General features: G+C 63.8%; 3 protein-coding genes across 9 annotated transcripts in view; 2 read left to right on the top strand and 1 right to left on the bottom strand.

Annotated features, from left to right (window-relative positions):
• RTEL1 (regulator of telomere elongation helicase 1) overlaps positions 1-5,511 on the top strand; it is a 29,602-nt gene extending 24,091 nt beyond the window's left edge. The window contains exons 29-39 of one of the 3 annotated variants that reach the window (XM_080812575.1): positions 1,094-1,292; positions 1,453-1,593; positions 2,048-2,164; positions 2,312-2,545; positions 2,632-2,793; positions 2,876-2,983; positions 3,078-3,178; positions 3,279-3,355; positions 4,203-4,541; positions 4,643-4,846; positions 5,098-5,511. In XM_080812575.1, coding sequence (XP_080668701.1) covers positions 1,094-1,292; positions 1,453-1,593; positions 2,048-2,164; positions 2,312-2,545; positions 2,632-2,793; positions 2,876-2,983; positions 3,078-3,178; positions 3,279-3,355; positions 4,203-4,541; positions 4,643-4,787 — 1,623 coding nt within the window. In that variant the 3' untranslated portion in view covers positions 4,788-4,846; positions 5,098-5,511. Of the gene's footprint in view, positions 1-1,093; positions 1,293-1,452; positions 1,594-2,047; positions 2,165-2,311; positions 2,546-2,631; positions 2,794-2,875; positions 2,984-3,077; positions 3,179-3,278; positions 4,542-4,642; positions 4,847-5,097 lie in introns of those variants that run through there. The other 2 variants (XM_080812576.1, XM_080812577.1) reach the window with 2 other exon arrangements.
• Positions 5,512-7,042: 1,531 nt separating this feature from the next.
• On the bottom strand, positions 7,043-13,191 carry ARFRP1 (ARF related protein 1). Of its 3 annotated transcripts, none has more exons than XR_013967337.1 (8): positions 13,076-13,191; positions 12,392-12,490; positions 12,110-12,197; positions 11,852-11,934; positions 8,317-8,398; positions 8,037-8,102; positions 7,365-7,465; positions 7,043-7,293 (listed from the first exon to the last, which is right to left on the bottom strand). XR_013967337.1 is itself a non-coding variant. In XM_080812584.1 (8 exons), exons 2-8 carry the CDS (start codon positions 12,482-12,484, stop codon positions 7,206-7,208), a joined length of 606 nt encoding a protein of 201 aa, XP_080668710.1. In that variant the 5' UTR covers positions 12,485-12,490; positions 13,076-13,191; the 3' UTR covers positions 7,043-7,205. The 3 variants fall into 3 exon arrangements, 2 of the variants coding, with proteins under 2 accessions (XP_080668710.1, XP_080668711.1); XM_080812584.1 differs by having other exon boundaries at positions 8,037-8,107; XM_080812585.1 differs by having other exon boundaries at positions 8,037-8,107; positions 12,291-12,490; positions 13,076-13,146.
• A 60-nt stretch (positions 13,192-13,251) lies between these two features.
• Positions 13,252-24,451, top strand: ZGPAT (zinc finger CCCH-type and G-patch domain containing). Of its 3 annotated transcripts, none has more exons than XM_080813226.1 (7): positions 13,252-13,324; positions 13,703-14,341; positions 21,847-21,980; positions 22,156-22,311; positions 23,188-23,307; positions 23,397-23,796; positions 24,030-24,451. In XM_080813226.1, the coding sequence occupies exons 2-7, from the start codon at positions 13,758-13,760 to the stop codon at positions 24,166-24,168; spliced, it is 1,533 nt and encodes a 510-aa protein (XP_080669352.1). In that variant the 5' UTR covers positions 13,252-13,324; positions 13,703-13,757; the 3' UTR covers positions 24,169-24,451. The 3 variants fall into 3 exon arrangements, with proteins under 3 accessions (XP_080669352.1, XP_080669354.1, XP_080669353.1); XM_080813228.1 differs by lacking the exon at positions 13,252-13,324 and adding an exon at positions 13,354-13,436; XM_080813227.1 differs by lacking the exon at positions 13,252-13,324 and adding an exon at positions 13,392-13,429.
• Positions 24,452-24,747: the final 296 nt, after the last annotated feature.

Here is a 24,747-nt window from a genome sequence, read left to right as displayed (position 1 = left end):
CTTCTGGATGAGCCTGTCCCGGCGGCTCCCAGAACCTCCTGGCGCCCCCGGGCTCAGGCTGCGTGGTCTCCTGCTGCTCCCGGCATCTGGGCGGCTCTGTGCCAGGGCCCCGCCGCCCAGGCTCCAAGTCTGTCGCTCGGTTTGCTCGGGGAGCGTTTCAGAGCCCCGTGGAGCTCTCAGCAGCAGCCTGTGCCCGGCCGAGTAGCACTGCCCTGTCTGACCTCCTTCACGTTGCCGGGCGCCACGGCGTGTCCCCGAGCTGCGGCGGCTCCCCGTGCTTTTGAGGCCCACGCGCTTGTGCCCAGCTTCAGGCCTCGCACTTGGTGTTGCTTTTCCGGGAGAGTGCCTTTGGGTGGCATGCCTGCGTCCGGCAGACAGAGGTCAGGCCCTGGCCCTTAGGCGGGTTTGGTATGGGGCCTGCAGCCGGGCCGGCTGCCCCCAGCAGCGCTCACGTGTGGGTGCGGCCGCGCCCCGCTGCGCGGAGGGTCTGCTTCCCAGGCGGCCTCCGAGGAAAGCACTGAGGGGCCGGAGAGGTAGTCCGAGCCGGGAAAGCTCCGGAAAGCCCCGGGCACCGCTTGCTTTGTCCATGTTCCTTGGCTTCTGGGAAGAACTGGGCAGGGCCGGGAGGGGCACTGCTGCCGTCGGGAAGTGGGCAGGGTGCCAGGAGCCTTGGCGTCGGGCCTGGACCCCTCCTTCCTGTTTTCCGGGCTTCCTTGCTGAGGGTCCCACGTCAGGACCGAGATGCGCCGCACAGAGGCGGCCGAGGGATGGGTGAAGGCCCCCGTAGTCACCGAGTGCCGCTTTCCGTGAGCTGGCTGCCCCCGAGCCGGGGCGTCTGCCGCGTGGGCGCAGGGGGGCTTGGCAGAGGAGCGGGAGGCCCTGGCCTGGGGGGGGCGGGTCCACACTTGGGTCCACACTTGCTGCTTCCTGAGGGGCGGGGCTGTGTTCAACCGGAGCCGCCGCGATCCCTGGCCTCCCAGCCGGGCCCCAGAACTGGGGCACCCTTCTCAGCAGTCGCTCTTTGCGCTAGTGGTGGCCCCTCGGGGAAGCACCGCAGCCCCGCCTGATGGGCCGTCTGTCCCGTGTCCGGCAGGAGGGCCCGGCCGCCGGTGCGCAGACCGGCAGAGCCAAGCTCTTCATGGTGGCCGTGAAGCAGGCACTGAGCCCGGCCGGCTTCGACACCTTCACCAGGGCCCTGCGGGACTACAAGGGCTCTGACGACCTGGAGGCCTTGCTGGCCTGCCTCAGCCCACTCCTTGCTGAGGACCCCGAGAAGCACAGCTTGCTCCGAGGTGCCCTGGGGGGCAGCACCGTAGCTGTTGGGGCGGGGGTGGGCGCCAGGGTCTGCGGTGGTCCCTGCTCCCTAGAGAAGGTTGGGGTGGGCGGCCCATGATCCCAGAGCCCCCCGCTCAGCAAGGTGGAGCCCACAGGCCCAGACGCCCCTCCCCACAGGCTTCTACCAGTTCGTGCGGCCGCACCACAAGCAGCGATTTGAGGAGCTGTGCCTCCAGCGGACGGGCCGCGGCTGTAGCTCCCGGCCTGAGCGCAGCCTTCCTCAGAGGCCGTGGGCCCCGGCAGCGCAGACCCCCAGCGGTGAGCCGGTCCCTCAGACCCATCCCCCGAGAGCAGGGCGGACAACTGCCCGTGGGTCTCCCCTGCCCCCTGCCCCGGCATGTGCGGCCCAGGCCCAGCCCCTTGCGAGTCTCACAAGCATGCCGGGCCCGGCACCTCTAGAGCCTGGCTGACCCCTGAGCAGAGACTTTCTCAAGAACAGGGGGCATGGGGACCTGGCTTAGACCCCTTGGCCCCCAGGAGGGGACTGTCTAGCCTGAGAGTCACGTGTCTCCTTTCTGGGCTCGGTGTCCACTGGAGTGTGTCTCTGCTGGCCCCCTACCAGCAGTTGGCTCTGGTCTGGGTCCCACTTCTGTGGTCTGAGGACGATCGTGGGTCTCAGTCTTCCCTTGGACAGACCTGCCTTCTCCCCGGGGAGCACTCCAGACCCTTGGGGACCAGGTGGATAGCTCCTTGTATGTCCATGTGCCTTCAGGAGGGAAGGAGTGTGACTCCAAGCTGACCCTGGCTCAGGGTGCAGTGGGGCAGCTGGACCCCGGACAGCACCTGAACCAAGGCAGGCCCCACCTGGTCCCCAGGCCGGCCCCCGCAGGTACCAGTCCCTGAACCAGAAACAGAACTGAAGACCCTCGTTGGGGGGGGGGGTCTCCTGGTTCTGCAGGAGTTCCCAGGATGCCTGTGGAGCTCTCTGGGCCCCCAGACCCCTGGCGTGGTCCAAGATTTGTTACCTCCTCACTAGGAGACCCCAGCAGCTGTCCAAAGGAGGGGCCTAGAGCCCCCGGGGCGGAGAAGCAAGGCCAGCCTGCTGTGAGCGCCTACTTGGCAGATGTCCGGAAGGCCCTGGGGTCCGCGGGCTGCAGCCAGCTCCTGGCGGCACTGACCACGTACAAACAGGACAGTGACTTCGAGAAGGTGGTGGCTGTGGTGGCCGCCCTCACAACGTCCAGGCCCGAGGACTTGCCCCTGTTGCAGAGCAAGTGGCCGCCGAGGGAGCTTGGCGGGAGGAGGTGGGGGAGGGGTTGGGGGCGGGGCTGATCTTGACCCCCCCCCCCCATGCAGGGTTTGGCATGTTCCTGAGACCCCACCACAAGCACCGTTTCCGGCAGACGTGTGCAGACTTGATGGGCCCGGCTGCCCCGAGCACAGGTGCTGGGGTGCCGGGCCCCCAGGAGGGGAGCCCCAGCGTGCCTCCCAACCTTGCCCACAGTGCTTCCGGGCCAGGTAATCGAGCGTCCCCCAGCCCCACTCGGCCCAGCAGGCCGGGCCGCAGAGAAGCCCGTCCGACTGGCTCCTCTGTCCCCAGGCTCCCCTCAGCGCGAGAAGCGTGGGACGACCCAGAGCAAGATTTCCGCCTTCCTCCCGCCCAGCCAGCCCCCCAGCGCCCCCCGCAGGCACGCCCCATCGGAGTGGGGTAGGTCTCAGGAGGGGCTGCCGGGAATGCTGGCTGCGGGGGTGGGGGTGGGGCGGACAAGCGGCGCGAGCTCACGGCGGCCCCCTTGCCGCAGGCTTGGCCTGCCCTGGCTGCGGGGCGGAGGACACGGTCCCCTTCCAGTGCCCCTCCTGCGACTTCCACCGCTGCCGGGCCTGCTGGCGTCAGCTCCTCCAGGTTGGCAGTGGGGCCCTGCGGACACATCCAACAGCTGTCCCCAACCTGGTGGCCCGGGATGTGGGGGGGCGGTCTGGGCAGCACTCCTGTGTCTCCACAGGCTTCTAGAACATGCCCGGCCTGTCACGCCCCCGCCCGGAAGCAGAGCATCGCACAGGTCTTCTGGCCAGAGCCCCAGTGAGTGTGGAGACCCCGTGGCCGGCTGACACCCTGTGGACACGGGCCTCTCCACGGGGTCTGCGCTCACCTAGATGCCCTGAAGCCCACCCCCCCCCCCCCGGCCCCGGGTCTGGGGCGGGTTGGCTCACCTCCCGGGCCTGTGGGCTGGTGGGTGGAGCGTCTGGAGCCCCGCTGCTGAGTCCCGAGCCCAGGCCAGGAAGCTGGGGGGCTGTGCGCCCCCGCCTCTCCTGCGGGACCAGTGTGTGGGCAGTGGACCTGCTTTTAATCAGATGACCGGCTGCGTAATAAAGTCACTGACACTGTATCAGGGTTTGGCGAGGGGCCTGAGGGTGCTGGGAAGGAAGATGTGAGCATGTGAGTGGGGTCCCCCTCCCGCCTTGTCCGCGCAAGGGCACGCTGAGGGCTGGGACTCCCCACGTCACCCTGGCTGGCGGATCTGGTGTGGGGAGCGCCCTCCCGGGCCCGGTCCTGGACTCTGTTCCCAAGCAGGCTGGCGCCAGCCGAGGATAAAAGGGGGCTTCCTGGGGAGGGAGGGACCACGGGAGTGGTGACGTGGCTGAGAACCAGGACACAGGCCCCTTGGAGGTGGCGAGCCCTCCCCCAAGGGCGTGACAAGGCCAGTTTATAAAGGCCACCACTGCAGCCCCACTCTGGAGTGTGGGGTGGCAGCGGCTGGGGGGGCTGCTGATGCCTGGGCACGCCGTCCCAGTGTCCCCACCGCTTGGCGCTGCGGGAGGCCGAGCTGCTGCCCCAGCGAGGGCCATGGGGATGCTGGAGAGGTGGGGCCCGCTGCCCCTGACCGTGCCGTGGGCGCTGCCCACCCTGCTGCTGGCTCTGGCTGCAGAGGCAGCGGGCGAGCTCACCTACCCGTGGCGGGACGTGGAGACTCAGGAGTGGCTCGTGTGCAGCCAGTGCCCCCCAGGCACCTTCGTGCAGCAGCCCTGCCGCCGGGACAGCCCCACGGTGTGCGGCGCGTGCCCTCCACGTCACTACACCCAGTTCTGGAACTACCTGGAGCGCTGCCGCTACTGCAACGTCATCTGTGGGGAGCGCGAGGAGGAGGCGCGGCCCTGCCAGGCCACCCACAACCGTGCCTGCCGCTGCCGCCCCGGCTTCTTCGCGCACGCCGGCTTCTGCCTGGAGCACGCGCCTTGCCCGCCTGGCACCGGCGTGGCTGTCCCTGGTGGGCAGCGGGGCTGGGGGTGGGGTGGTGACCCAGGATGTCAGCCACCACTGAGGACAGCGGCCGTTTCCCCTGACCCCTTTCTCCCCTCTCATCCCCAGGAACCCCCACCCAGAACACACAGTGCCAGCCGTGTCCCCCCGGCACCTTCTCGGCCAGCAGCTCGCGCTCAGAGCCGTGCCTGCCCCACCGCAACTGTACCGCCCTGGGCCTGGTCCTCAACGTGCCAGGCTCCTCCTCTCATGATGCCCTGTGCACCAGCTGCACGGGCTTCCCGCTCAGCACCATGGCGCCCGGGGGGCCAGGTGAGCAGGAGAAGGGGCGGGGAGGGGGGGCCGGGAAACAGGGTCGGGGGGTTGATGCTCCCCTCCCCCGCCCCAGAGGGAACAGAGTCCCAGGGAGTAAACTGCTTTCCTGAGGTCACACAGCACTGCTGTGGCATCTCAAGCCCACACCCTGGGGCCCCCTGCACCTACTCATGGGCAGGGACTTCCCTCGCTGGGCGTCCCCCAGGGCACGTGGAGGCCCTCACTACCGCGTCCCGACTCCCCCGCAGGGGCTGAAGAGTGTGAGCGTGCGGTCATCGACTTCGTGGCTTTCCAGGACATGTCCTCCAAGCGGCTCGTGCGGCTGTGGCAGGCGCTGGGGGGCCCAGAGGCCCAGGGTCCCGCGGCCCCGAGGGAGGGCCGCGCGGAGCTGCAGCTGAGGCTGCGGCGGCAGCTCACGGAGCTCCGGGCCGCGCAGCCCGGGGCGCTGGGGGTGCGGCTGCTGCGGGCGCTGCACGAGGCCAGGCTGCCCGGACTGGAGCGCAGTGTCCGCACACGCTTCTGGGCGCACTGAGCCCCCTGCCCCCTATTTATTCTCCTCCCAAGCTTTGGCCCCGTGTGGCATCACCCCCACGGCAGGCACCACAGTAACCTCAGGCGAGCTTCTAGGCTCCTGCTGCGCTAACAAGGTTTATTTTTATGAAGCTGTTTGTACAACGTCGTGTGAGCCTGTGTGTGTCTACAGTGTGCGCGGCGGCACCTCTGGTGGGGACGCCGCCCCCCAAGCGCTCTCAAGCTCCACGCACTTCCTCTGGCCGCTGATCACCCCAAATGGAACAGACCCTCGGTGGGAGGGAGCGTTAGAGACGGCCAGCAGGTAGCAAGTGCGTCCCTTCCTGCTGTGGGCACCGTGGCGACCCCGAGGCTTGTTCCCTGACCCCCCAGGTCATGCCAGTCTGCGACAGTATGGTGGGAGGGCACACCCAGTATAGGGCTCTTGCAGTGAACAGGACCCAGCTTGGCCCGCGGAAGCCCCTGCCCTGGGCCGCCAGGAGACTCCCCTCGCCCCACACCCGCCCCGCCCCGCCCCGCCCCTCCACTTGAACTCCACCCAGTCCCAGGACGCAGGGGATTTCCCAGGAGGGAACCAGCCAAGAACCTCCTCCGGGCTGGGTGCGACCCACCGCCTTTTCTGGGAAACAGGGCTTTTCCCCTCAGGCAAGGGCTGGACTGCACCAGGTGCAGCCTGGGGGACTCCCAGCCTGTCCCATGGGCCCTGGAGCCCGTGCCTGCCCCCCAACTCCCGGGAGCCCATGAGTCACCTCACCTGCGGGCTCTACCCACCCCCCCAAGCCCAGCCCTGACTCAGCCTTTCTCAGCAACCACTCACAGGGTCCCCGCCAGGGACCAGACCTGGACAGGAAGCCACCAGATCCCCGGCTCTGGCTCAGCCGTTCCCAAAGAAGCAGGAAGGCAGTGCCCAGGTTGGTCAGAGCTCCAGCCTGGGGCCCCTGGTGCTGTGGTCACTGTGGCTAGCCAACCATGAGTCCACGGCCAGGGTTGGGTTCCTGGAGGGGCGATGGACAGCTCCAGCAGGGGCCATGCAGGCAGTGGCCCGAGGACCCGTCTCACCCAGAGATCCGGTTACCGGGCACACGCTTGGAAGTCGGTTTCGAGACAGCTTGTCCCCAGACGGAATGGGAACCCTGCCCCTCACCCCCAGCTGGGAATGAAGCCCCAGCACAGCACCAACCTGGGCTCCAAGAGAACCCAGCCCACCTTCCCAGCACCCCCCACTGTGCCCTCCTCCACTCCCAACACTAGCAACTGGCTGTCCCAGATTGGTGACAGACACACAGAGAGGAGACAATCACTCCTGCTCCTCCTGCTGGGGATCCAAAGGAGGTGACGTCCTGTGCCTTGCTCTGAGGGCCCAGAACCCAGGGCCCCGGTGGCCTCCAGCAAAGTGAGCCAGGTTTCCCTCCCTCAAGAGGACACCAGCCCCCAACCCATCTCCAGGGCCAGAGGGGACAGAGGCCGAGGACAGTCATGACCCAACAGCCTCCTCTGCGGGGGCGGCTACACAGGGCAGCTCCGGGGAAGCCCGTTTCTGGACTGGACCCCTGGGAAAGGCAGGCGGGGCTGCTGCGGCACACACCCCCAGCGGTCCCGGCAGGGGTCACGTGGGGGTCCTGCTGCCCTGATCCCTCGGCAAAAGCCTCCTGATACCTACACTTGCACGGACACAGGGAAAAGTTTGTCTTAAAGAGAAAACAAAGCAAATGAAGAGCCGAAAGCAAAGCAAACTCGACCCCCAAGACTGGCGTCGGGGAGCCCGCGGGAGCGCTCCGCGGGCACTCAGGGAGGAGTCGTGGGCACCGGTGGCCACCAGCCACACCTACGTGATGTCCCTCTGCCGCGGCGGCCGGTGCACGTTCCGCACGACGCACTTCACCATCCACTCGATGCCCTCACGCACCCCTTTGCTGTGGAGACAGCAGGCATGAGAGGGGGGCCGCAGGGCCCGCAGCCCCCGGGGCGAGAGCCCCGCACTCACCCTGTGAGAGCCGAGCAGGCCTGGGTCAGGCAGTCGCGCCTGCCGATCTTGGAGCTGCAGTCGCTGAACGCAGTCTTGATGTCGGGGATGGAGAGGCAAGTCTGGGGGAAGGGGAAGCAGTGAGGGGCTGGGTCCCGGGCACTGCAGGGAACGCCCTAGCCCAGGGGCAGGACGTGGTCTTGGTGGCAAGGGGCTGGGCTCAGGGCTTCTCTGCCTAGAGGGCTCCTGCAACAAGTGGTCGGGGAGAGGACGGAGCAGGTGGCACGGGCGGTCCACAGGACACGAGGGGCAGATGTAAGTGACCTCCAGCACCCCCGACCTGAAGGCACAGGTGCTGCAGAAACAGGCCCCACAGAGCACCCACCCCCCACCCAGACGGCCCCGAAGCAGCCACTGCCCTGCAGACAAGCCAAAGTCAGACGTGACTCCCACCCTGGGATCCTGTCCCGCACAGGATGTCCCCACCCTGCCGGCAGCCAGGCCAGGGGCAGACAGGCCACGTCCACCCTCCTGCGGAGAGAAGGCCCGGCGCACCTTGGGAGGGCTCTGCGCACCCGGGACACGTGTGGCTTGGGGTGTCCAGGGCAGGCACCCTGTCCCGCAACCCCCAGTGATAGGGCCCACTGACTCTAGGGACCACACTGGGGGGGTGCTGGGACGAGAGAGGCTCACCTCAACGTCCTGCTTGTTGGCCAGCACCAGTATGGGGACGCCGTCCAGCGCCTCACTTGTGACCATCTTCTCTGAGGTTAGGCGGGAAAGTGGTGGTGAGCGCCCGCGCGGAGAGGCCTGCCCACTTCTCCGCAAGCACCTGCTTTCACTCCTGGCCACGGCCCCACCTGCCTGGTGCGGACCCAACCTCTGGCCAAGGCCAGCTCCAGACACACGGGATGGGCAGACTGGCCCTGCCTGCTGCCCGCCCCCCTCCCAGCCCTAGCCAGGTTGTACCCACCAAACGCTCGCTTGGACTCAGACAACCTCTCCTCGTCCGTGGAATCGATGACATAGATGACGCCGTGACACTCCGCATAGTACTGGGGAAGGGAAGAAAGGAGTGCTGGGCCACAGGCGCTGGGCCACCCCCCACCCCCGCACTCAAAAGCCTTTTTTTTTTTAACTTTTTAAAATTTTTTCAACAAAGGGAGATCACAAGTAGGCAGAGAGGCAGGCAGAGAGAGAGAGGAAGAAGCAGGCTCCCCACCAAGGAGAGAGCCTGATGTGGGGCTCGATCCCAGGACCCTGGGATCATGACCTGAGCCGAAGGCAAAGGCTTTAACCCTCTGAGCCACCCAGGGGCCCTCGAAAGCCCTTCTGGGGAGCTTTCAGGGGGTGGGAGGGTAGGGCAGAGTGGCGACGCAGCCCTAGACTCCTTCAGAGTGGGCCTGCTGACCTTGGGCAGGGGGTGGCCAAAACCCTCCGTCCACCTCCCGGGTGCTGTGCCCCCAAACTCCACTTCAGCATCTGCTTCTAAAAACTGCCTGTGACTGCTGGCCTGATGGTGGCTGGAGGAGGAGGACAGGACTTGAGAGCTGGAGCCCAAACCAAGCTGGTCCCCATGCAGTTCTGGAAGCACGGGGAGGGCACTAGCCAGGTCATGTGCCAGTGTGGACGGCAAGCCCGGTGGCCATACCACCAACGCGCTACAGAAAGGCCACCAAGGAGAGAGGCAGGGCTAAGGACAGGGCCAGCAACATGGAGCTCTGTGTGCTGGACTGGGGCCGGGACAGCGGTCAGCCCTGGGCACGCAGAGAGCAGTGGGACCAGAGCCCGAGGCCTGGGAAGAGTTCTGTGCAGACAAAACCGGACCGATGCACCAAGTGGGGCACGTGAGGGGTATGGAGTGTGGGACACGGGGGTGCAGCTGCGCACGTGGTGAGCCCACCGCCTGTCCCAATCAGAAAGAAAACCGGAAGCAGGCACGTCACCAAGCAGACAAGAGCAACAGCAGCACCGCCGCCCCAGCGGTCACGAGCGTCCGGAAACCTGGGGCATCCACACGTCGCACACAACGTAACGGCAAGCCGAGCACAGCTGAACACACGCCTAACAGCCTCGGGAAATTCTCAGGGTGTAACCGGGGCACGCTGACGGCCCCCAGCCCCACGTGAGACAGGCTTTCCTATCTGCGCTTCTGCCCGACACGGGTGGCCATCCAGGGTCTGCAGGCTGCAAGTCACACACACGGTGGCTGGTGCCCAGGGACGGGGGCGTGCAGGGGCTCTGGGCAGCAAGCTGTCTTGCTGACGATGGGGAGCTGGCCGACCCGACAGCAGAGGTGTCCAGGCGGGAAGGGCCACTGCATGAAGCCGGCAGCAAGGCTGGAGCAAGGATCACCTCACAAGCCCTGCAGTGCGTGACCCGGCCAGGCAGACCGGTGTCACGTGATGGCCTAGCAGCGCTCAGGGCAACGGGAGCTGGACATCTGGGGCTAAGCGTGAGCAGGACCGAGAGCAGAGCAAGCTGCCTCGACCCCAGGGCACCCTCACCCGTGGCCACACGCTGATCTTTCAGATGTGGCCTGGAGGGACAGAGGCCAGAAGTGCTCCCCGTGGCAGGCACGGCAGTCCCCGTGGGGAGCTGTGGCCCAAGGCTGGTACGTGGACAGACCCACGGGCAGCAGCACACAGCCTGCATGGAGGCAGTGGGCAGAGGAAAGGTCTGCCAGTCATCTGCCTGGGACGAAACGACAAGCCCAACGAGCGTCCCGGCGCCAGACTGTGCAAGGGGACCAGGCCCCAGCCCGCAGCATCTGGGAATCGTGGTGGCGCATGAGTTCTATTTCCCATCCATCCTGGTGACCCACAGGGGGCTCTGCTGCCCCCCCCCCACAGCTCTGGGCCCTGGAAGGTTGGGGGATGGTCACCCCCAAGGCACCCCTTCACTGAAGACTCAGCAAGAGACCTGCGGGGTCACACACCCTGGCTGCCTGTGGGACGCACCGGGCACCGTGGGTTCAGGGGCCAGCGGAGACCCTGGCCTAGCAGGGGAGGCAGGGCGCCCGCTCCACGCTCCACAGGGGCCGGGAAGCTCCCGAGGAACCCAGAAGTCAAGCAGAGAAGGGGCGCTCGGCAGTCAGGGGCCTCTTGGGAGCCACCGGCAGCGGCAGCAGCTAGGGAGGGGACCGCCGCCAGCTGCAAGGCTCGTCTCCCCCTTCCAGCCTGGCCCGAGGAAGCAGCCCTGGAGGAGCCAGGGCCCGGTCAGAGCTGTGGGTGCAAGCGGCGGGCAATGCACCCAGGACACAAACCTGTTGCCTCTTGCACAACCTACCTGAACCGAGAGCCCCCACCCCAGATCACAGCTGCCCAAGGCGGCGACCGCGGTGCCCCACCAGGCGGCAGGAGTCCTGCTCAGCCTGGCCTAACGGGCACAGCTGGGAGGAGCCGTGCTCGCCAGGGCTCCCCGCTGGCCCAGCCACCTGAGCTGACCCTTGCCTTGGCCCGTCCACGTTCTCCTGGCTCCGATCCCAGGAGCTGCTCCTCAGCACGTCCCCCGCCCCCCCCCCACTCCGTCTCAGCATCTGCTCCGGAGACCCCGGCCTGGGACAGAGCGTCAGGTCCCATTCCGCTCCCCACACGAGTCTTTCTCGGTTCAGAAGAGCAGGCCCCGGCTTCGCTCTGCCTCGGTCCAACTTAAATGGCCACAGAGGCTGCTGGGGACCTTCTCGCCACCACAGGAAGCCAGAGCAGAAGACGTCACTTCAGAGGAAGACTGGGAGGAGGTGACGGGGTCCCGGCTGCCACAGTCACAGCAAGACTGAGGACCTGGGCGCTCAGCTCTACGCACGCTGACAACTGCTAAGTGTCGCGTGAGCCCGCCTGCACCCCCAGCACCGGGGCGCGCGCACCAGTCCCGCCAGCGTGGGGACAGGCCCACCTGTGCCCCCGGTGCTGGATGCACCAACCCACCAAGACGGGGCTGCCTAAGGCGGAGGCTACGTCTGCCCAGCGCACGGCCGAGCGGACATGACCACAGCGTGCGGGAGGAAGAGCATCACACTGGGGGTCCCAGAAATGCCCCAATCCTACGTCAGGGAGGAGGCGGCGGCTATTCGCCTCCGAGAACACCCTCTCCTGATGGGGCAGAGACTGCCACAGACGACAGGTCCTGAAGCAGAACAGAGAGAAGGGGCCCGGCAAAGGAGACTCAGGCCCCAGTGGGGACGCTAAGCATCCCGCAGGAACGGTTCCTTTCCCACGTCCGTTTCTCAGCCACCCTTTGTCTTGTCCTGGGGTGATTACCAGCAAAATCTCTAAGTCCAAAGGGACCACGCGTGTCCTCGCTCTTAGGGGAAGGACACGGGAGCTGGAACAGAACCGGGGGGCAGCCCCAAGAACAAAGTGGGCGACAAAGCTGCTCACGGGGAAGAAACGAGAGATCTCTGTGGCCTTCCCAGGAAGAGGAGAACGGTGGAGGGATGTTGCCTGGAGAAAAATGCCCCGAGGGACAGGCAGCACGTGGCTGGGGACGTTGTGCGGTGCGTGTCTTACCTTGTCCCACAGGGGCTGCAGCTCTTCCTGGCCCCCTAAGTCCCAGAACATGAGGCGAGCCTTCCCCACGTCCACAGTGCCGACTGGGGAGAGAGGAGGACGGGTGAGGCCGGGGCCCTGGTCTCCAATGCGCCACCTCCCGGCTCCAGAAGAGGGAGGAGCCACTCTGGGCTCCCAGATAGTGGGGCCCGAGGGAACTGCTGACCATGCGCCTCAGGGATCGGCCCCACAACCCACAGCCCTGAGGGACCCCCTTACTGTTCAAACCCACGGTGGTCGTGATTTTGGACAGACTCATCCCCTTGTAGTTCTTGTTAAAACGGGTTTTCGACTGTTCCAGGAACGTCTGAAAAGAGAGTCAGACCCACGGACATAAGGGCTGGATCCTTTCAAACCCGGTTCCCAAACCTCCAAACATCCCTCCTTGGGTCTCTCCTACAGCAACTTGTGGGGACGCTGGCTCGCGGCCTGTAGCGGGGTTCGGATTCTGTGCGGATCCCCAAGGCCCTCGGAGGGAGCGTGGCGCGATCAAGCACCAACCGTCTTGCCGGCATTGTCCAGGCCCAGGATCAAGATGCAGTACTCGTCCTTCTGGAACATGTACTTGTACAGCCCCGACAGCAGCGTGTACATCCTGCCCTGCGCGGAGACACGGGCCGTGGGCGGGGGGGAGGGGGGCGACACCCCGCCCCCACCCCCCCTGATCTCCTCCCCCCCGGGCCTCCAGGCCCCGCCCCCAACCCCTCCCCCGGGCCCCCCTGATCTCCTCCCCGGGCCGCCCCCCGCCCGGCTCCCCGCCGTCGCTCCCACCCCACCCCCGCCCCTCCCCGCGGACCCAGCTTCCCGGAGACGGAACAGGTCCCGGTCCCCGTCCCGGCCGAGACGTCAGGTTTCCCCGGGCTCGGCGGCTCCCCCGACCGGGCCGCCCCCCCCCCGCCCCGGCCCCAGCAGGTGCCCCGCAGACTCCCAGCGGGAACCCCCCGGCGGCTTTCAGAGGCCGGGCTGCGCGGGGCTGGCGGGGCGGCGGCCCAGAGGCCGGGCGGCCGGCAGGGGGCGCGGACCGGCCGCGGCGGGAGGTCGCCCGGGCCCCTCGCCCGACCGCCGACGCCCAGCCGGACACCGGGTCTCGCGGCGGAGCCCCGTCTGCGAGCCCCCGCCGCGCCCGCGGGCCCCGTGGCCCGGCCCCATCCGCCCGGGAGGAGGCGACGAGCCCCCGCGGCCTACCTCGCGCCCGTCGGGGCCACGGAGCCGCCGCGCTCCTGACCCCGCCGACCTCCGCTGACCCCGCGCCGACCTCGCGCGCAGCCCGACGGGACGCAGGCCGGCGCCCGCGGGGGGCGGGGCCCTCCCGGCGCTCCCCGCGCGCCGCATCCCGGCGCTCCCCGCGCGCGGCACTTCCGGCGGCGGCGGCGCTCGGCAGGAAGCGCCGGTGGGCTGCGAGGGCGGAAGCTGGCGCGGCGGCCGCTCTAGCCGGTGAGGCCGGCGGGGACTCTATGGCGGCAGCCGGGAGCCCGCGCGGAGGAGGGGCCCGGCCCGGGCGCGGGGGCGCGATCTGGGGCGACGGGGCCGGGGCCCGAGGTGACAGGTCGAGCGGAGAGGGGCCGAAGCCGGGGGCGGGGAGGCCGCGGCCGGCGCGGAGCGGGCGCGGGGCGGGGCCGCGGGCCGGGGTGGGAGGCGGGGGGCCGGGCGCCGAGAAGCTCCCCGGCCCTTCTTCTCGCCCCCGAGACGGGAGGCGCCCCGCGTCGGCTGCGCGGGCCGTGGGGAGCAGCGCCGAGCGCGGCCGTGGGCCCCGCGGGGTGGCCGGGCGGCGAGGGCGGCGGGCCCGGGGCTCAGCGGCTGCCCTCCTTGCAGCTCCGGGCCCCGCGCCGAGGCCCCCGGCTCCCGCCCCGCGCCGCGTCCCAGCGGGATGGACGAGGAGAGCCTGCAGAGCGCGCTGCGCACCTACGACGGCCAGCTGCGGCAGGTGGAGCGGGCGCTGGGGGCCGGCCTGGACGCCGCCGAGCTGGCCGACCTGCGCCGGCTGCAGGGGGACCTGAAGGAGCTCATCGCGCTCACCGAGGCCAGCCTGGTGTCCGTGAGGAAGAGCAAGCTGCTGGCCGCCCTGGACGGACCGCGCGCGGCCCCGGACGATGCCGAGTACCAGGCCTTCCAGAAGGCCGTGGCGGAAGGCGTGGAGGGGCCTGCGGCGCCCGGGGCGGAGCTGGAGGCCGGTCCCGAGCGGGAGTCGCAGCCCGAGGCCCGCGGGCAGCAGCAGGAGCAGGACGAGGGCGAGGACGACGACGAGGAGGAGTGGAGCGGGAGGAAGGTGAACGCCCCCTTCCACAGCCCCTGGGGCACGCTGGAGTATCACAACGCCATGATCGTGGGCGCGGAGGCGGCGGGCGACGGCTCCGCGGCGGTCCGCGTGCTCTATCTCTACCCCACGCACAAGTCGCTGAAGCCCTGCCCCTTCTTCCTGGAGGGAAAGTGCCGCTTCCAGGAGCACTGCAGGTAACCCGCCTCCCCGGGGCCCTGGGGGGCGCGAGCACCCGCCCGCGGGCGCCGGGGGGCGGTGGGTGGCCAGCAGAGAGCGCGGGCCCGTGGGCTCCCACAGCACCGTGGTCGGTCTTACGTTTGCTGGACTTCTCGAGTGAGCGAGGAAGGGGGCCGCTGCCCCTAAGCCGGGTGCACAGACTTTGCGGGGGACTGGAGAGCGCAGTGCCTCGGCTGTCCACCCCCTGATGCCCCGCTGGTCCACAGTGACCCTTGGCAGGGTCTGTTCCGCTCTCCGTCCTGCTCTCCTTTGCCTGGACTATTTCAAAGCAGGTTCTAGAAATTACTGGGTTATTTCGTCTCTGACTGCTTAAGGACGTGCCCCTAACAAACAGCGTAACGTTTTGTTCAAGTTGAAGTTTCTGCAGTGCCGCAAGGACGTCTTTCTTTCCTTAAGTGCGTAACTTCGGTTTTGCTCCTTTTTCATCTTTGAAGGGAACACTTACCGGAACTTCTGGTGGATAATTTTTTTTTTTGTCAATAATCCAGGGAAACTGTATCTAGTTCTTTGGCTGTCATCCTTCTTTATAGACTGTTGCTGGGTCCAGAGTGTCGTTTGACCCGTTTTTCCGTACTTCTTTCCTTCCTTGTAAGTTTTATCGAAGTGGCACATGCGTGTAGGAAAGCGCGTGAACCGTAAATGTACGTGATGAGTTCACAAAGTGGACCCACCCGAGTGCTGGTGAACACATCAGCCAAGGAACAGAGCAGTAAGCGCCTCGTCCTTTCTACCATTAGTTCCTCTGGGGTCCCCCATGCCCCTGGCTGACACTTCCCTGTGCTGCTTTCTCTGGGCCAGGCAGTGCTCCCGGGGTTTGACACAGTTAATGCATCTCTGCAGCAGCCCCACAAGCTGGGCCCTCCTATGACTAAGGTTGCCTGGCTCAGAGGGGCGGCAAGCCCCCGCCCCCTCGCACCGGGCGGGTCAGCTGTGAGATGGCCCCCAAGTGCTGTGCCTTCCCATGTTTCATGCTCTGGTAGCACTGGACGTGACTGATGCAGCCTACAACACCCACTCACCATCGCCAGACTGGTGAGCCGTTTTCTGACATTTGCTTTGCCTCTTTTTTTTTTTTTTTTTTTTTTTACAACTTATTTATTTGTGAGAGGGAGAGAGGATGTGCATGTGTGGGGCGGGGAGTGGCAGGAAAGGGAGAGAGACAGTCTCAAGCAGACTCCCTGCTGAGTGCAGAGCCCGACCCTGAGACCATGACCTGAGCTGAAACTTGAGTTGGACGCCCTACCAGCTGAGCCACCCAGGTGCCCCTGCTTTCCCTAATGTTGAAATGTTTTTGACTCCCCCTCTGTCAGAGCCCTTCCCCATTCTGGAAGGCTGGGATCACAGCTGGGTTGTGTTTCCTTCTAGCAGACACTAGCTGTTCGCAGACCTGATCATGTACAGAGAGTATGTATTTGTGCTATTTCTGAAACAAGCGGTGTTGCGCAGGGTGGCTCACTTTGCAGCTTTCCCACCACGTGTGTATGTGACTGACATCTGGGTTGATGTCTCCAGAGCTCTTTGGTTCATTTCAGCCGCTGTGTTATTTTCTTCACGAGTATGCCATATTTATTCTGTTCCTTCTGATGTTTCCCAGGTTTGTTTTGTTTTTTTTTTTAAGATTTTATTTATCTGTGAGAGATAGAGCGCGAGCGAGGGCATGCACACACAAGCAGTCAGAATGGTAGGCAGAGGCGGAGCGAGAAGCAGGCTCCCCGAGGAGCAAGGAGCCCGATGCGGGGCTCGATCCCAGGACCCTGGGATCGTGACCTGAGCCGAGGCAGCGGCTTAACTCACTGAGCCACCCAGGTGCCCCTGTTTTCCAGTTTTTAATACAGTTTGTTGTGAACATCTTAGTAAGTGTTTTCTTACATACCTGCCAGGAATTTTTCTAGCACCTAACCTGTGCGGAGAGGGTGTGCAGGGTCCGGTTCTGTACGAGGCACACGTCTTAGTCGCCCGTCCTCTCTGCACTTGCCTGCGGTGCTGTTATCTGACTTGCGGGTCCCTGCCTACTGCAAGCTGGGAAAATGGCATCGTGCTTGAGTTTGTATTTTCTTGATTCCTAGTGAGGTACAACATCTTTTCCTACATTCGTTCAAACTTAATTTCTGTATTTCAGTCTCCTTATTTGTAAAACAGAGACGAGAACTATCTTTCGTAGTTGTGGGGAGGATGGAATGTGTTAATATGTACAAAGAATTTTAGACCCGTACGTCACATGTTGTGAGCTCACAGTGGATGCTGACCTCACCTTGCTGCAGAACCAGGCCAGATGTGGGAAGTAAGCACCTAGTGTGGGGATTACTGTAGCCCCCCCCCCCCCAGTCACTGCTCAGCTCACAACGGCAAGTTTGCCAACCACCCCCCCAGAGCCCCACCCTGCACCTCAAGCCAAACGCAGCCTGCGCCCTCCTCCCAAACGACCAGGATCCCGGGCTTCTCTTCTCGCCGCCTCCTTGTGTTTGTTCCAGCTCGTCACTCGGCTGTACCTGTGCTAGGAACCCCGAGCTGCGGTCTTGCTCACGGAGCGGCTGTGTCTAAGTCTCTCAGCCTTTCCTGGCTTGACAGTTCGCTGAAAGCCTGGGCCCTTTGGCCCATCGTGGAGGACGGCTGGCACAGTCCGGCACGTCCGTCTGCACGCTGGCGGCTGCGTCAAGGGAGCTGACCACAGGCAGCTTCACCCTCTTTGGCGAGACTCTAGATGCTGCTGCTTTTCTTCAAGACGTACTTGGTGTCTCAGTTTTTCTCGTCACGGTAGCAGCCGTTGATGCCATCGGTGGTCAGAGCCTAATGCTCCGACTGAGCGAGAACTGCAGAGTAGGGGTCTTCCTGTCCGGTTTCTTTCACTAGCCGTGAAGAGCCGCCTTCCCCATCTGCGATTTGGCTACCCAGTGGTGCAGTTCATATAGAAAATTCAGGATAAATGCTGGATTTTTCTATTTTCTTGATTTCATCTCCAAGATAATGAATTGGTTCTCTTTCATCCTGATAAGGTAATAAATTGGCTTTGAAAAATATTTCTAATATCTTTACGGACTCATGGGTATTTGACAAATTTCAATCTACTGATTTTCTAATTTTCTATACAGGCATCCCCCACTTTTCAAAAGTTCATGTAGGGGCACCTGGGTGGCTCAGTGGGTTAAAGCCTCTGCCTTCAGCTCAGGTCATGATCCCAGGGTCCTGGGATGGAGCCCCGCATCGGGCTCCCTGCTCAGCAGGGAGCCTGCTTCCCTCCCTCTCTGCCTGCTTGTGATCTCTGTCTGTCAAATAAATAAATAAACTTTTTTTTTTTTTTTAAGTTTGGGTACAACACTTTTTTCCCCCCAGGTACAACACTTTTACAAAAGACATACATTAGTAATTTTTAACGTATTGTTGGTTTTGGATCCCGAAATGAGTCTCTTACAGGTAGCATAAAATTTGATTATTCTTTTTATCCATCCTTCCAGTTTTCTTTTTTTTTTTTTTAGGTTTTATGTATTTATTTGACAGAGATCACAAGGAGGCAGAGAGAAAGAGGTGAAAGCAGGCTTCCCGCTGAGCAGGGAGCCCTATGCGGGGCTCAGTCCCAGGACCCTGAGATCATGACCTGAGCCGAAGGCAGACGATTAACAACTGAGCCACCCAGGCGCCCCCCTTTTATACATTTTCTCTGTATGTTTTAAGATGTGCTATTTCCTGAATCATTGCCATCATATTTTCATTTAGTTCTTCGAACGTACTTACACTCTCTGCTTTGAGGTCTTTGCAAGATTCAACATTTGGGCCCACTCAGATCCAATCAGCTGTTTTTTTTCCTAAGTGTGAGTCACACTGTACTGTTTGCATGTCTCCTAAGTTTTTATTTCAGATAATATCTTGTAACAACTCTGTACTCTGAATTGTTTTCCTCAGTATTTTGTTTTATTTTAGTATGTTTTTTGGGTCTGTTCCCCTCATAGCATGCAGCTTCTGATATCGCTACTCAAGTCTTTACGTTTATATTTACCTCTTAGCCTGGCTTTTTGGGAGTCACGTCTGTGTCTGTGCTGCTTTAGCGACCAGCCAGTGATTTCGGCAGAGGTTAGTCTCAAACACTCACCCAGAAGGCTTCTCCCTATCGGTTAGTCAGTCTCTGGTGGCTGGGGGCGCCTTCTGAGTTCAGCCCCCAGCCTCCCTCGGCTTTCACTTGACTCTGGCATCTCGGAGCTCCCGGCACAGCACAGTGTTTCCTGGAGAAGCAGGCGTGTTTGGAGGGTGGAGCCCTTATGTGGTCGTTTGGTTTTCGGGGTCCTGAAGTACCTGTTGGGTGTCTGCTAGGGACCCTGTTGAGCAGCAGCGGCCACTCCCACCGGCCCGCGGCCGCCAGAGCGCTCCAAGTGCTCTGTCGGTTCCGTCAGGCTCGTCCCCTTCCAAGGCCCTGGCTCTCGCGCCAGCCTACTTCCGTCCAGGGGCAAGCAGGAGGCGCCCCCACCGTGAAGGCTGCAGACATTCCCACCTCCCGCTCTAGCCCAAAATTAGGCACGGTTTCAAAAATAATGCCTAAGCAGTGTGTTTCGTTGCATTTCCAGAGTTCTGAAGCTGTGAGTTTGGACCATTTTGCTCAGTTTTAACCTCGTTTTTCTATACTTGGCCACAGCTGGAACTCAGAACCTTCTTTATGATTCTGAATACTTGTTTTCAAGTTCAGGTTTTGTTTGTTCTGGAACGCATTTCTGTGAATGTTGCGAAGTAGGTGATTGAGCTGGGTCGTTTGACTGCGGGAAACCAGTTTCCAGCCTTCCCCTTGTGAAACCGTTAGTCCGTCCGCTCCTGACTTGGCGCCGCTCCTCCGCCCGCGGGAAGCCGTGTGTGCGCCCAGCGCTCGCCCCGGCTCCCAGCTGCTCCGCTTCGGTCCGGTCGTCGGCCCGCCCGTTGCTGCAGTTCTAACTCATTTCATGGGTAGGCCATTAACTACGCCCCGTGGTTGGAAACTTAGGTTATTTCCAAGTCTTTTGTATTTGGTTAACGTCCTTTGAGCCCAATCTTTGCGTACTTTCATTATTATTTCCCTAGAATCATTTCTTCGACGTGCTTTCCCAGGTTAAGGACTACACCAAATTTTCAGACTTCTATTATCACTGAAGATTCCTGCAGAGAAATTTTAATCGGTGATGTCTGTGGGTGTGTATCTGTGGGTCTGTGTCTCAGGGGGTGTGTGTGGGGGTTTGTGTGTGTGTGCGGGGAGGGCGTGTGGGGACACACTTGTCTGTGGGGGGGTGTGTCTGGGGGGGCACATGTGTCGGGGGGAGGTGCGGGCGTACGTGTCTATGGGGTGTGTGTGTCTAGGAGTGCGCATGTCTGTGGGAGTGTGTCTGGGGGCATGCGTGTCTGGAGGTATGTGTGAGCCCACGTCTTCGGGGGGGCATGTGTCTATGAGAAGGCACGTGCTGTGGGGAGCATGTATTTGGGGTGCAAATGTCTGTGGGCCTGCATGTCTTTGGGGGGGTATGTGTGGGGGTGGGGGGCGTGTGTGGGGAGGACGTGTGTGTCTGGAGGGGTGTGTCTCTGGGTGGATGTGTAGGGGTGGGGCGTGTGTGGAGCACGTGTGTGTCTGGGAGAGTGTTTGTGTCTGGGGGGATGTGTGTGGGGGGGTGTGTCTGTGGGAGGTGTGTGTATGGGAGGACGTGTGTGTCTGGGGGGCACGTGTGTCTGGGGGGTTGTGTGGGGGTGTGTCCGGGGGGCCTGTGTGTGTGGAGAGGACATGTGTGTCTGGGGGCAGACGTGTGTGTCTCGGGGGCCTCTGGGGGGGGCGTGTGTGTCTGGGGGGGGTGTGTGGGGAGGACGTGTGTGTCTGGGGCGGCTGTGTGGGGAGGACGTGTGTGTCTGGGGGGGCGTGTGTGTCTGGGGGGTGTGTGAGAGGAAGATTGTGTCTGAGAGGGCGTGTGTGTCTAGGGTGGCCTGTGTGGGGAGGACGTGTGTGTCTGGGGGGGCTGTGTGGGGAGCGTGTGTGTCTGGGGGGGATGTGGGAAGGACGTGTGTGTCTGGGAGGGCGTGTGTGTCTGGGGGGTGTGTGTATATGGGGGGCGTGTGTGAGGAAGATTTTGTCTGAGAGGGCGTGTGTGTTGGGGTGGCATGTGTGGGGGGCGTGTGTGGGGAGGACATGTGTGTCTCGGGGGGGCTGTGGGGAGGACGTGCGTGTCTGCGGAGCCGGCGTCTGCGGGAGCGTCGCCGGGGGGCTCCGGTGGAAGTCAGTCCCGGGTGTAGGCCTCCCCTTTGGAACGCGTCCTGCCGCTCCTTGGCGAGCGCGGATTTCCGGAGTCACCGCTGCAGAGCATTTGGGGCCCAGGCTTGCCGCTGCTGGTGCTGCGCGGTCATTGGCCGTGTCCTGAGGGCCTGAGGACGGTCAGGTCGGAGAAGGAGCTGCCCAGGATCTTGCTGGAGGAGGTGTCCGTGGCCATCTTGGTCCCCCCAGGAGAGAGGGCGGAACCTCTTCCTTCCCGGTCCCTGTGCCACCACCACCAGTCCCCGCCTGGAAGGACCTGCGGGGTGCACCATTCTGCGCGCGGAGTAGGTGCCAGTCCTTGTCGCTCTCGTAGGGTTAACGCAGTTTCTCTTCGAAGCGCTGGCCCGGGAGCGTGGACGTGTGGTCGGTCTTTTACGCCTTTATTTGGCAGAGTTGAGGCTCGTAGTCCTTTGTCCCCACGTTTTTTCCTCTTTCTCTGTTGCCTTCTTCTCCCCTCCCCTCCCCTCCCCTTCCTCTCTTGGTTTTGGTTTTATGATATTTTTTTAAGATTTTATTTATTTGACAGACAGAGATCACAAGCAGGCAGAGAGGCAGGCGGGGGGGGGGGGGGGAAGCAGGCTCCCCGTCGAGCAGGGAGCCCGATGTAGGGCTCGATCCCAAGACCCTGGGATCATGACTGAGCCGAAGGCAGAGGCTTCACCCACTGAGCCACCCAGGTGCCCTCGGTATTGGTTTTGATCTCACTGGTTCACTGGTATCTAAAGGTCAGACGTCACTGTCACCACCATGTTCTCCTACTTTGCGGTCCTGTGAGTGCACACAAAAGCGCATCTGCCTTGAGTGGCTGTTAGCATCAGGGCCTCCTGGCCGGTGGAGAGGCGAGGGGGCTTTAACCACGCGGCCGTCTGCCCGCCGCAGTGTTGCTCCGGCCCAGAAAGCTGGAGCGTGACACAGAGCATCTCGTCCTCAGGGTACCCCGATTCACCCTGCAAATGAGAGTGTGTGTGCCCACGGGTGTGGGTGTCTGCGTACATGCCTGTGTGTGGACGCAGGGGTGTGTGTGCGTATGCCTACACCCGTGTGTGTGTGTACGTGTGTGAACGGACGTGTTTCTGTGACAACGTGTGTGTCCGTTTGTCTCCCATCTCCCCCTCCCCTCACGGGAGCGCCCAGGCAGGTGGACTTGATTCTCCTGGGTTCACTTGCCCTCGTGCGCTGTGTCTGAGCCCCTGTCCCCTGTGGCTATCTCGGCAGGTTCTCCCACGGGCAGGTGGTCTCTGTGGATGAGCTGCGCCCCTTCCAGGACCCGGACTTGAGCTCCCTACAGGCCGGCTCTGCATGTCTGGCCAAGCAGCAGGATGGCCTCTGGTACCCAGCTCGGATAACCGGTGAGGCTGCCATGGTCCTGTCAGACAGGGCCCTTCCTGGAGAGCCCGGCTGCATGCCCCAGCAGAGCGAGACCACCCTTGAGCTTGGCCCCACCTTCCTCCCACCTTCCTCCCAACACGCAGTGTGCTCCTGCCGCCACTGAGGCCACTGACCTGGCCTGTCTTCTGCCTCTAGATGTGGATAACGGCTACTACACAGTCAAGTTTGACTCCCTGCTGCTGAAGGAGGCCGTGGTGGAGGGAGACAGCATCCTGCCCCCACTGCGCACGGATCCCACAGGGTCCTCTGACTCTGACAGTGGCGACGCGGACGACCCCAGCTATGCCAGAGGTATGGCGGCCGGGCAAGGTCCCAGAAGCCAGGAGAGGGAGGCACTGCCAGCAGTCACCCTGCGAGCTTCCGGTTGGCGGGGCCTCTGACCGTCCAACCAGACAGTGGGGGAGTGACTGCAGGGAGGCGGGCTGCGCTCTGCGGAGGGGGCACCCGGGCCTGGGGAGGTGAGGGGCAGGCCCTGAGAGCCACGGACGCAGAGACCTGGCCCTCATCTCCAGGGAGCACATGAGCAGGTGACGACTCCACAGCCCACACGCCAAAGCCCTGTGCCGAGGCAGGGCTGACAGGAGAGTCGGTGTGCAGAAAGAGGCCGGTGGGCGCCTTCCAGTGGTCTCCACACGGCCCGGTATCTGGTGGACAGAGGAGAGGCTGGGTCCAGACAGCCAGGGACAGGAGAGTTTTGGGAATAGCTTGGGCACCCGGCCCTTGCGAGGGGTCAGGTAGGGCATAGAGAGGAGGCTTTCCTGCAGCCTCTGTCCCGTGGGTTAGTAGTTTCTGAACCCCTGGGTCCACGGTGGGGTGCGGGGAGGACTGAGCCATGAGGTCGGCGCTGACTTTCTACCAGGGCCGCAGGGGAGCGCAGCGCCTGAGAAGGTGGGTCAGGGGAGGGTTCGAGTGGGGAAGGGCCGCCCTGTGACCAGGGTGGTGGGGTGGGGGGAGCTGTGGCTCTGAGCTGTGGGCAGGGCTGGACCAGACTCTGCCATGAGTTCAGCCCTACAGTCTCGTGCCAATGACAGGTCTGGGCAATTGATGGAGAGCCCGAGGTGCCAGGCATCTTGGCCTTGGGCCAGAGCTGAGCTCTTGGGCAAACACCGGCCGGAGCCCAGGGTGCTCCGTGTCCAGGGGGCCATGCCACTGCCCTGTTCCCTACAGTGGTGGAACCCGGTGCTGCTGACCACGGGACCTGTAGCTCTGCTTTCGCTGGCTGGGAGGTGCACACACGGGGCATTGGCTCCAGACTTCTTGCCAAGATGGGCTACGAGTTTGGCAAGGGTGAGTGTGCGCTGCCCTGGGGAGAGAAGGGGGATGCCACAGCCCTACTCGGGTCCAGCAGCAGTGGCGCTAGCCCTGTGTGCCCGCAGGTCTGGGCCGACACGCAGAGGGCCGGGTGGAGCCCATCCATGCTGTGGTGCTCCCTCGAGGGAAGTCGCTGGACCAATGCATAGAGACCCTGCAGAAGAGCACCAGGAGCAGCAAGCCTGGCGCCCGGAGGCCCCCGAAGTGCCGGGAGAGCGGGGCTGGACGCCCCCCCCCTCGCAGCATGTTTGACTTTCTGAACGAAAAGCTGCAGTGCCGGGCCCCTGGGGCCCTGGAGGCCGGGGTGGCCCCTCCAGGGAGGAGGAGCAGTAAGGAGATGTACCGCGCCGGCAAGAGCGCCAAGCGGGCTCTGAGCCTGCAGCTCTTCCAGACCGAGAAGAAGATCGAGCAGACCCAGCGGGACATCCGGGGCATCCAGAAGGCCCTTGCCCGAAACACCGGCCGGTATGTGTGGGGCCAAACTCACGCAGAGGGCAGACCTCGGGGTGGCAGCGCCTTCAGCCCCTGCTGTGGGCATCTGGCCCCCAGTGCCCATGCAGGAGCTTGCTCTGACCGGAGGGTGGCGGCTGTCTGAGGAGGGTCTGGATGCTTGCAGGGGGATGGCCAGTGGCTACAGCAGTTGGGGGCCTCGTGCCAGTGGCCCAGCAGCCCATGCTGAATGGCAGGCTCCTCTCTAGGCACAGTGTGACGGCAGCCCAGCTGCAGGAGAGGCTGGCGGGAGCCCAGCGGGAGCTGGGGCAGCTCCAGGCCCAGGAGGCAGGCCTGCAGCGCGAGCAGAGGAAAGCAGACACCCACAAGAAGATGACTGAGTTCTAGAGCCTCCGTACGTGCGGCAGACAGAGCTCAGGGCCCCCAGCCCCTGGCTGCCTTCTGGAAGACTTGTCGTCACCGAACAACAGACACCAGCGGAAGAGGGCCCAGCCCGCTCCCACTCCGACCCCTGCACCCAGCCTTCTCGCTGGCCGCTGCTGAATGGAGCTGGGGCTGCAGGGGCCACTTCTGGACGCTTCCTTGCCCGTTGAGCCCACCTGCCAGTGTCTTAGGGGGTCTCCTGAGCGAGGACATTAAAGTGATTGTGTTCTGGTGTCTTTCAGCGGAGGCTCGGCTGGCTTGTGGGTTCTTGGGGCATAGAGGGATCTCTGCACGGGACCGAGGGGCCCTGAGTGAGGCTGCTGCCCCCTGCCCAGAGACGGAGGGCCCAAAGGGCTGGCCTTCTCTTCGCTGTCTTGGGTGGGGCCCTGCCAGCAGCTGTGAAGAGGATCAGAGCTTCGAGTGCCCCCGTGTTGCCTGACCCCCACAGATGTGTGGGACTTGAGGTGGTGGCCAGTGATGGGTGGCTGGGAAGCACACGAATGAGGCCGGAGGACCTGGTGGTGTGTGTTCGGAAGTCTTGAG

Source organism: Martes martes (assembly GCF_963455335.1).
Source record: "Martes martes genome assembly, chromosome: 9".
Lineage (NCBI taxonomy): Eukaryota > Metazoa > Chordata > Mammalia > Carnivora > Mustelidae > Martes > Martes martes.
The sequence above is the reverse complement of the archived record's forward strand: the minus strand, read 5'-3'. Positions and strand labels throughout refer to the sequence as shown.

What these genes read in the sequence shown, in the direction of transcription:
- ARFRP1 (XM_080812584.1), bottom strand. Translation starts at nt 12,484, where the DNA reads ATGTACACGCTGCTGTCGGGGCTGTACAAGTACATGTTCCAGAAGGAC. An exon ending in TGCAGCCCCTGTGGGACAAG is followed by an intron (nt 8,399 to 11,851) that starts GTAAGACACGCA and finishes TCCCTTCCCCAG; the next exon opens with TACTATGCGGAGTGTCACGG. An exon ending in CCAACAAGCAGGACGTTGAG is followed by an intron (nt 7,466 to 8,036) that starts GTGAGCCTCTCT and finishes CCCTTCCCCCAG; the next exon opens with ACTTGCCTCTCCATCCCCGA.
- ZGPAT (XM_080813226.1), top strand. Translation starts at nt 13,758, where the DNA reads ATGGACGAGGAGAGCCTGCAGAGCGCGCTGCGCACCTACGACGGCCAG. An exon ending in GTACCCAGCTCGGATAACCG is followed by an intron (nt 21,981 to 22,155) that starts GTGAGGCTGCCA and finishes TTCTGCCTCTAG; the next exon opens with ATGTGGATAACGGCTACTAC. An exon ending in GGGCTACGAGTTTGGCAAGG is followed by an intron (nt 23,308 to 23,396) that starts GTGAGTGTGCGC and finishes GTGTGCCCGCAG; the next exon opens with GTCTGGGCCGACACGCAGAG.